The 10,250-nt window shown below is 42.3% G+C and overlaps 1 protein-coding gene across 1 annotated transcript; it reads left to right on the top strand.

Annotated features, from left to right (window-relative positions):
• The first annotated feature begins 2,237 nt into the window (after nucleotides 1-2,237).
• Nucleotides 2,238-6,444, top strand: LOC128635859 (uncharacterized). Its single transcript, XM_053688967.1, has 2 exons — nucleotides 2,238-5,868; nucleotides 6,378-6,444. The coding sequence occupies exon 1, from the start codon at nucleotides 2,579-2,581 to the stop codon at nucleotides 3,650-3,652; it is 1,074 nt and encodes a 357-aa protein (XP_053544942.1). The 5' UTR covers nucleotides 2,238-2,578; the 3' UTR covers nucleotides 3,653-5,868; nucleotides 6,378-6,444.
• The last annotated feature ends 3,806 nt before the right edge of the window (nucleotides 6,445-10,250 follow it).

Genomic DNA, 10,250 nt, shown 5'->3' with positions numbered 1-10,250 from the left:
TTTATTAGTTACTGCGGTGGGGGATTGCGGTTGACAGGTAGATAGACATTGCACATGCGTTAGATTTTAGTTTATTTTTGCAGGCATTTTCGGGAGTTACGGTGCTTCCATACTCAGCGCAAGGCCTGCTACGGCTGCCTTTTATGGCGAGATAAAAATGAAGTAAGATTTCTCCATTTTCGCCACGTAAGTCCTTGCGCTGGATATTGGATACCGATTTACGACGCGGTCCCATGTTAGCCTATGGGAGTAATAATTGCGAGCGACGGGTGAAATATACGCGCGTAACTTGTATGCTACGCCGTATATGTAATACCAAAATCGCGTAATATCTGGCGCCAGAGGATTTTGCGGGCGACGCTGCATATGTAATGGAGGCCTCTTTGGAGAACAAGGGGTTAATAATACAGAATTTAGTCTCTGCTGTGCATTCATTGAAATATAACATTAAAAACAGCTAAATTATTCTTGAAGTGAAAAAAAATATTGACTGACCCATTTTATTCAGTCAATTTTTTTAAATGGGCCTTTCTAGTGAAGAAATTACATTAGTTTGTTGTTGAGATAACTGATGACACTGACCCAATCAGCAGCGCTAGTTACACAGCTGGGTTGTGCGACTAGAGCTGCTTATTGGATCAGCCTCAGTTTCCGCACAGAACAAGCAGTTCTCTGCAGTTCCTGAGTGGTACTTTAAAGGGACATGAAACAAAAAAAAGTTATTTCATGATTTAGATAGAACATACAATTTTAAACAATTTTCCAGTTTACTATTATCAAATTTGTTTCATTCTCTTGGTATCATTTGTTGAAGGAGCAGCAATGCACTACTGGTTTCTAACTAAACACATGGGTGAGCCAATCACAATCAATATATATATGCAGCCACCAATCAAGCAGCTAGAACCTAGGTTCTTTGCTGCTCCTGAGCTTTCCTAGATAAACCTTTCAGCAAAGGATAACAAGAGAAGGAAGTCAATTACATAATAGAAGTCAATGAGAAAGTTGTATAAAACTGTATGCTCTGCCTAAATCATGAATGTCTAATTATGACTTTGCTGTCCCTTTAACTATGTGTATGCTGCCTGGGTTACACACATAACCTTGCAAGATTTCTAGGGATAAGGTGACATGTTCTAACACTTAGATAAGGAAAAGTGGAAGACCTATTTAGGTATGTAACAAGTTAAGGGTTAATTTTTTGAAAGGAAGGAGAAAATGGGATTGTGTTAAAGGAAGTGTTCCCTGCAGGGCAGGGGGAGGGAGCTTAGGAGGAGGAGATTCAGAGCTGATAATAGAGCTGCAGAACTGAAAGTAAAACCACTAACCTGTTTCTTGTCTTGCAGCTAACATCATGGAGAGATCCAAACGTTTTTCTGGGGCTACAGGGAGGTTTGATGAAGATGAAAATCTATCAGGAAAGAAGAGGAGGACAGCAGTTGCATCAGCTGGTGATACAGTGGTTGTCTGTGACCCCTCTATTAGTTCTACACTGACTTCTATATCTGTCTCTATCCCTTCCCCTGCAGTATCATCTGCTGCTGAGGCCTTTCCTGTAGCTGCTGATTTTCTACCTATTTACTCTATCCCTGTCACTAGTTCTTCTCCTGGTCCTATTTTCTCTGCCCCTGTCTCCCTTCCTAGTCTTGTCACTTCTGCTTATGTCTCTTTCCCTTCTCTGGATCTAACTTTAAGGCCTCTTGATTTTCCCACCCGCTTTTCTTTCCCTACTGGGGCCGGTCTGTCCCTCTCTGCCCCTAGCCTTTTTCCTCCTCAGTCGCTGGGGGCATCATTTGCCTCTGACCCTTTGAGGAAGTCAGCAAACGATCTGCTGTTGCAATCACCAGAGCTCCGCTTTTCACAGCGGAGCCCGGTGAGATCCCCTTCACCTGCGGTTATCTCCTGGCTGCATGGCATGGAGGGTGGCCCTGGTGCTCCGTTTATGGAGCCACATGGCCTCCGGCGTCTCTCTTCTCCTGTGTCTGGTCCCGCGCGCCTCTGTCCCGGCTGCCATTTTGGATTCGGGGGCATCGAGCAATCAGCAAGTGGATGCGGCTGCTGAGGCGGGCATTAGCGTGGGTCCGGTCGCAGGAGAAGCAGGACCTGCTAAGGTAAAGGGAGCACCCCAAGGCAGCAGGGGGTCCCACGGGTCTCTTACCCGTCCCGAAGGGGGGAGGAATCTGGTTAATGATAGGGGGGGGGCGGGGTAATAGAGGGGGTGGGAGAGCTGTGAAGGCTGTCGCAGGCCGTAAAACTGCTTTACCAGGCGTAGATAAGCCTGTTTTCCCTAGACAACGACCATTTAAAGGGCCAGTAGGAGCATTTGTAAGAGCTGTGAGGGATGTCGCAAGTAAAAAAAATACTTTAACAGGCGTAGATAAGGCTGTTCCCCATAGGCAACGAACACTTACAGGGCCAGTAGGAACATTGATAAGAGCTGTGAGGGGTGTCGCAGGTAGAAAAAAATGCTTTACCAGGCGTAGATAAGCCTGTTTCCCCTAGACAACGAGCATTTAAAGGGCCAGTAGGATCATTGATAACGCTTAATAGAGGATTGGCACACATTAGACTAGGGCATATGCATTTAAGGTCTAGCTTTAGGAAAAGGCTGTTAGCTAGGAATATGGTTGGGGATCAAAATGTTGGGGTCAGGTTTACTGAGGTGGAGGCTGGGGGGTCCGCTGGGACACCTGTTTCTGTCTGTGGTGCTCCCTCTGTTTTTTCTGTTTCACAGGTGGAAAATAATAGGAGTGCAATGGGGGCGTCGAAAGGCAGACCAGCGGCTGGTGAGCTGGTTATGGTGGGTGCATTCGAATCCTCGCAGACCGGGATGGCGGCAGCCGGAGTGGTATCGGGAGCTGGAAACGGTGAGCTTACACTTTCACAGCACACTATCAGGGTTTTGCGGGAGAGGGCTCACACGCCAATGAAACTTGGGGCAATTTTCGGAGCGCTTAGGGATTACCCGGATAGGGAGATGGCGGAATTTTTACAGGCAGGTTTAGCTTATGGTTTTAGAATACCAGTTAGGAAATTAGTTTGCCTCCCATTTGCGGTTCACAATTTAAAATCAGCGTACCAGTTTCCGGAAGTCTTGCAAGAAAAGATAGATAAGGAGGTTAGATTAGGTAGAATGGCGGGACCTTTTTTGTCCCCTCCGCTAGAAAATTTGGTGGTGTCCCCATTGGGCATTGTGCCCAAGAGGGAACCGGGGAAGTTTAGACTAATTCAGCATCTGTCACACCCGAAAGGGAATTCGTTGAACAATGCGCTGGATGAGGCTGACACGTCAGTGGCCTATCAATCCTTTGAATCGGCATTAGCTATTGTAAGGAGTTTAGGGGGGGAGGCAGAGATGGCTAAAGTAGACATCGAATCTGCATTTCGGCTTTTACCGATACATCCAGATAGTTTTCATTTGATGGGTTGCAGGGCGGGGGGATGGTACTATGTGGACCGCTGCCTGCTGATGGGATGTGCCATCTCTTGTGCATATTTTGAACGCTTTAGTTCATTTCTTCATTGGGCAGTAGTACGCAGGTCTGGCCTAGGTCAGGTGGCTCATTACCTGGATGACTTTCTGTTCTTAGGGTCTGCAGGGTCTGGCGAATGCGCTTACATCTTAGGGACGATGCAATCTCTGATTTGCTGATTTGCGGGTATGGTTGTGTCTTTTTGAAATACTTTAATGGGGTTAGGATCTGGAGGGCTCCTCCGGTTTCCAGTAGAGGGTTACATCTGTACACGGACGCTGCGGGTAGTGCAGGTTTTGGGGCATATTTTGATGGCATGTGGTGTTCTTCACCTTGGCCGCAGGATTGGTGCAGCGCAGGTATAGTTAGGAATTTGACCCTCTTGGAGTTATTCCCTATCTTAGTTGCTGTTGAGTTATGGTGGGAAAAGTTACAGAATAGAGCGGTAGTTTTTTGGTGCGACAATCAAAGCGTGGTTTATGCTATTAATGGGCTTTCCGCTAGTTCTCCACCCGTGGTGAATGTTCTAAGGCAAATAGTGCTTAGATGTTTGAGGCATAACATTGTGTTTAGCGCTAGACATGTCCCAGGGGTTCAGAATGAAATCGCTGATGCTCTTTCTCGGTTTAAGTGGGAGAAGTTTAGGGAACTAGCACCAGAGGCAGAGGTCAGGGGTAACGAGTGTCCAACATATCTCTGGCAGGTCGTGAGTGTGGGAGAGCTGTGCTAAGGCTGTTGAAGGGTTTGCTAGTACCTAGGTCTAGGCGGACATACAGTGTAGCTTGGCGTGAGTGGGGTAACTTTTAAAAGCTCTTTGAAGTGATTGGGTAGTGTAATACTAAACTTCTCTGGGAACAGGCTTATTGAGAGGACACGTTAGATTAGTTGAACAGGCAGTTCCAGTGTTTGTGGATAGATCTAAAACAGAGCAGGTGAGGAAGGGTAGATGGTCCAATTTGCAATCGCAGGTGGGGCCATCAATATGCGCAGTTTTGTTTAAAATAAAAAATTAAAATTAAAAAAAGAGGCAATCAGGCATGGGGTAGATGGGTGGTTTTAGTGCGAGGGGATGGGTTCCTTTTATCATCAGTTTCAGGTTAAAAACGGAGGGGGAGATCAAGGCTATGGGGCTTTGGTCTGAGGGGCAGTTGAAGAAATATATCAGGCCTTTGAAGCAGTGGTAGGTTGGAGGGAGCACTAGTGGTTTATCAAAGGTTAGCGGCTGTGATGCTTTAGAATTTGGGGTAGCCTGGACCCTATTGTTGGTTGGTGTTTTTTTGCAGGTCAGAAGATGGGATGCAGAAGAATTTGGATGGTGGGCCACTCATATAAGTTGGGAGGCCATTCGGGCAGCATCCCAGACAGTGGTCAGCAGTTAGGTTTATTGGCTGAAGAAGTGTCAATTAGGTGGTTGGTTTGGAGGGGCGTGTTGTGGTAACATCTGCCCGAGTTGGTTTCTGAAACCAGAAGGTGATGGGGCAGGCCTCATGTTAGGCTCCTAAAGGGTTTCCGAGTGAGGAGGAAACTACATGGGGTGGTCAGTAAGAAGGTGCTGACTTCAAGGGGGAAGGTGGTTATGCATGACAATAGTCGTATTGATCATGGTGGATTGTTTAGGAAGGATCAGGTGCATTTGTCCGATAGAGGAACTAATTTGTTCCTGGAAAATATTAGGCAGGTCCTGGCTTCAGGTGAGGATTGGTGGGGCAAGAGTACCTTGTCCTCTTTTTGGGTGGCAGAAAGGGGTGTGGCATAAAATTCCAATTGGCCGGTAGCATCATAGAAGGAAAGTACAGCGGGCGTTCAGGACCCTAGTCACAGGGGGCTAGGGATAGGTCGGCTCGCTGGTCAATCTTCCTTGGGCGGAGACGTAGGCGGAATGAGGGCGTCCTCATTCCCAGGGCGGCCACACCCCTTAGAGGGTTAATTAGGACAAGATCATCTTGCCAGCTGGGTAGCGATGCAGTATTAAAGTTATTTATTTACTTAGTTAATAAAGCAACCCCTCCCCCCGTTGGGGAGGGGTTTTTTTCTCCCAACTTTGAGTGTTGTGTCTTTATTGCATATATGTAAGTTTGGTATTGTGTAGGGTTGGTATTATGTTGACTGAACTTAGCTAAAAAATTTAAACCCTTAGGAAAAGTGGAAGACCTATTTAGGGATGTAACAAGTTAAGGGTTAATTTTTTGAAAGGAAGGAGAAAATGGGATTGTGTTAAAGGAAGTGTTCCCTGCAGGGCAGGGGGAGGGAGCTTAGGAGGAGGAGATTCAGAGCTGATAATAGAGCTGCAGAACTGAAAGTAAAACCACTAACCTGTTTCTTGTCTTCCCTCCCAGCCCTCCCTGTTTGTTTGTTGTTCAATGTTGTTCTTTTACAGGTTCTGAAGCAGATGGAGGTGTGCAGTTGTAAGGCAGCTGGCTCAATTTCCTTTGGTGGGGGGCTACATAGTCATGTGGACCTTTGTAAGCCCAGAGGCGCTAAATGGTAGTATGGGGTCTCCCTTCGGAACTAACAGTCTTTTGGCTGGGGGACCGTTGACTATCCAGTGTTGGAGACTCCTTTAACCCTAAATTGTTAGGTTGGGGGTCTGCATGGTGGCATGCTTTCCCAAGTGTTGCGGAAAGGGGTGTGGCATAAAATTCCAATTGGTTGGTAGCATCATAGAAAGAAAGTACAGCGGGCGTTCAGGACCCTAGTCACAGGGGGCTAGGGATAGGTCGGCTCGCTGGTCGATCTTCCTTGGGGGGAGACGTAGGCGGAATTAGGGCGTCCTCATTCCCAGGGCGGCCACACCCCTTAGAGGGTTAATTAGGACAAGATCATCTTGCCAGCTGGGTAGCGATGCAGTATTAAAGTTATTTATTTACTTAGTTAATAAAGCAACCCCTCCCCCCCGTTGGGGAGGTGTTTTTTTCTCCCAACTTTGAGTGTTGTGTCTTTATTGCATATATGTAAGTTTGGTATTGTGTAGGGTTGGTATTATGTTGACTGAACTTAGCTAAAAAATGTAAACCCTTATGGTCCCTTTATATTAGCAGGTTCATATTCCAGACCTGTCAGTAGGATTATTAGATTTAGGATAACATATAAACAGGAGTTGCTTTAAATGTTTAAAATGTATACTTATATGATTGGTACTTAAATAATTAAGTTTAATTGTGCTTTAAATAATATAAATCACATACGTTATTATATACCTGCATGTTTTAAACACTGTAATATAAAATTAAATGTAATTTAAAAAGTAAAATTGCTGTCTATATAATTTATGTTGATTTGTCCTATTTTTGCCTATAATTATATTACAGAATGCAACATTTCTGGGCTTTTATATTATAAGTATGTTTTGAGATTGATTTCTTGTGAATATTGTACAGAATTCTCAAATTTGTTTTTCTAGCAGTTTTTATTCTTTATTCCTTTAAACATTACATGCATGATTTTAACAATGGATTACAAATAACATTTAACCCTTTGTCTGACAAAGAAGGCAACAGTAAATAATGCTTCCCCTTTTCTGGAAGCCAATTGGTAAATGGCTATGGTTAACAGCCTATGACAATGTCATCATGTGACTAAGAAACGCCATTAAACAGGTGTATTCTATTGTGTGATTTGCAGTAGTCATGCTTCCTAATACATAATATTAGAACATATGTCCCTTATATATGTGTGTGAGCGCATTAAGGAATAAGGATATTGACTGTAAGATTATAAAATATTTGTTTATTAATATTTATGTAAAGATAAATAGTATAGGAAAAATCCCTAGAGGAAGACTCTAGTGTAAAAAACAAAACACATCCAATTATCATCTTTTATTTTAACATTTAAAAGGATGAAACACAGTAAAAGTTTGTTCATAGAATATTCTCCTCATTCTGATCCAAATGAGAATATGGTCAGTTTTTGGTGTGTACAAATGTATGTCTGCTACTCATTTGCTTGCTAGCTGTATACTGTAAAGGAGCACATATCTGAATATGCAATTAACCTATTGGCAGCGGTTAAACACATTAAAAAATAAAGGAATTTGTTTATGAATTAAATGCTCTAATAAAATTAAGGATTTTATTTTTCAGCTAAAATGTTTCTTTAAGGCTGTTGCACAAATATATGGCTTGATGTAATAAACCTCTACTTATTGGTAAATTAAAGGGAAAAAAAACTTTTATTGATGGTATTTTTAATTTAACCATTGTTAGAGGATAGTGGCAAACACATTGGCAATAGTGTTAAATAAATAAATTAATTCATACATCATTTTGACTTGATACATTGATACATTTCTATTACAAATATTGCACTGTACCAAATGTGTTATTAAAATAGACCACACTAAGGCCTCGCTTCCATTGAGTCGTGCACTAGCAAACCGTTAAATATGCTGTCGAAAGCAATATCGTTTATCGACTGTTTCCAATGGCGCGTTATACCTCAATATCGGCAGCTGGACTCCGGCTGCCGAAAAAATCTTCGCGTCCCATAGAAAGTAATAGAAGCCGTTAATCGATAAATTATACCAGGTTTCCAATGAAAGCGCAAACCGTTAATATACTGTCGGAGGCTGTCGATACATTGAGAAATATTACACCCAGCTCAACTAGGTGTAAAAGAGGAAAATTGTTCTTTTTGAGACCTATTTTCTATTGAAATGATAAAACTTGCAAATAATGCAAGTGTTTTAATGTAGAAATAAATTGTTATAAGTAATATTTATTGTTGTCTCATGTATAGGAATAGTTGAACTTATATTCTAATAGAAATATCAGTATATATTTAAATATAATAAGATATGCAAGAACATATCTACAGAATGCAAACTAGACCTATGCCTAGGGCAGCAATACATATTACTTATATTTATGAAGTGGTAAATATAATTATATTAAAAAATAGTATTTGATTATTAAAAATATGGATAAGTGTATCTTTATTTTTCTTGAGAGGCAATCACAGGTAAGGAGAACGGACGTTAAACGTAAATTCTATAGCGTAAGGTCGGGTTACCTTAGCAACTAATTGATTTTCAAGAAATCCGACGTCAGATGGAAGCGTTAACACGATGTTAACGTACAGCTACACGAAAAGAGCGACTGCACTATCCGCAAATTATTTCAATGGAAACCTGGTACTAAAATGGAGCCGTAAATTACTTTTAGCTGTCGGCCGATTCGGTAGCTTACCGCTCCATTTTTAACGACTCAATGGAAGCGAGGCCTAAGTTGGTACAGTGCGATTGCAATAATATAAATTACACAGTAATGAACTGAATTACTTCTAGTATTGTGGCTGCACTGTATATAGGTTTCTTATTAAACTTTTTGTTGTTGTTGTTTATTAAAGGGATATTCCGGTCAAAAGTTAAATGCGCATAGATGAATTACATATTGGAATAGAAACATATTTGCAATAAACATGCACTGGTAAAAACCCTTCTGGGAAAAGTTATCACTGTTTTAGTGTTAGCATTTTCTCTGCATGTGCATGTGAAGCATAGCTAGATATTCTCAGTACACCAACATTTTAAATACTGCAGCAGCTCAGAGCACAAGTTGGGCTTGTATTATGTCAGCAATTAACAAACTGAGTCATTACCAGATGGTACAAGCACCTTAGGCTCTCTGAGAAAGTGCTGTGTTTAAAATGATGATGCATGGTGCATACTTAAATACACAGTGGAAACAGCTATAGCTTTTGTTAGAAGCATTGTTTGCTAATACATTTATATTACAAAAGTGTTTCTGTCACGCCGCTACCCGTTGCGCCGCTCTGGTTGTTGCCAGGGACGCAGGGGTTGCTGTGAGCGTGCAGCGATGACGTCATCGCCGCATGTTAATTTCCCTCTCGAGCGGATTTGATCCTTTATAGTCCTCCTTGGCGCCAATCAGCACCTATATAAGTACCTGCATAACTTACATACACTGCCCAATATAGGACTTACTTTGTGTGCTACTGGGTGTTACTTTGCTGGATTGCCTTATTGTTACTGAACTCTGCCTGTCTGAGTGCTCTACTCCTTAACCCCTGAATTGCTGGATTGCCTTATTGTTACTGAACTCTGCCTGTCTGACCACTCTGCTATTTAACCCCTGAATTGCTGGATTGGCTTTTTTTGCTGAGCTCTGCCTGTCTGACCACTCTGCTGTTTTACCCAGTACTGCTGATTCCTTGGACTGCCCTGTCTACCGTGAGTACTGCTTACCTCATTTCATACATCTCACTTTGTTCTGGGATATTTCCTTATCCTTCCACTAGACGCTGGGATAAGAAGACTACTGGCCAAGCTTGGTCTGATAGGGAAATATCCCATGAGCATTACAGTTTCTATTCAAAACTGAAATGCATCCATGCGGATTCCAATTTTGGAAGGAATGTCCCTTTAACTGGGTTATCTCATACATAGTAAATATATAGGCATTCCATGGGAGTAATCTGTATCTTAATGGGGAAACATCGCTGGGAGTTTCTAATGCTGAAAACAAAATCCTTTTTACGCATACCTTATTCGCCACCCTTTCTGTGGCAAGATTAGCAATAGTAAGAAATCTACTGAATATACAGTGAAACTTAGTTTACATATTTGTTATATGAACTTTTACTAAACAGAAAACAGTTTGAATGCACAGTATTTGTTGTGTAAAGATACTGTGAAAACATGACCCCTTGACACTGCCGAGATCCTTATTCACTGGTGATGAGGGCAGACTGTTGAGCAGAAGGCAACCCCTATTGTTTCCTATAGACAGCAAGGGTCAGCCTACTTTTTTTAAAATA

The sequence above is a fragment of the Bombina bombina genome, chromosome 7 (assembly GCF_027579735.1).
Source record: "Bombina bombina isolate aBomBom1 chromosome 7, aBomBom1.pri, whole genome shotgun sequence".
NCBI classification, from domain to species: domain Eukaryota; kingdom Metazoa; phylum Chordata; class Amphibia; order Anura; family Bombinatoridae; genus Bombina; species Bombina bombina.
Note: the sequence above shows the minus strand (reverse complement) of the source record. Positions and strands in the feature narration are given on the sequence as shown.

Excerpts from the sequence above, each read along its gene's own strand:
- LOC128635859 (XM_053688967.1), top strand. The coding sequence starts at position 2,579 with ATGCATTTAAGGTCTAGCTTTAGGAAAAGGCTGTTAGCTAGGAATATG.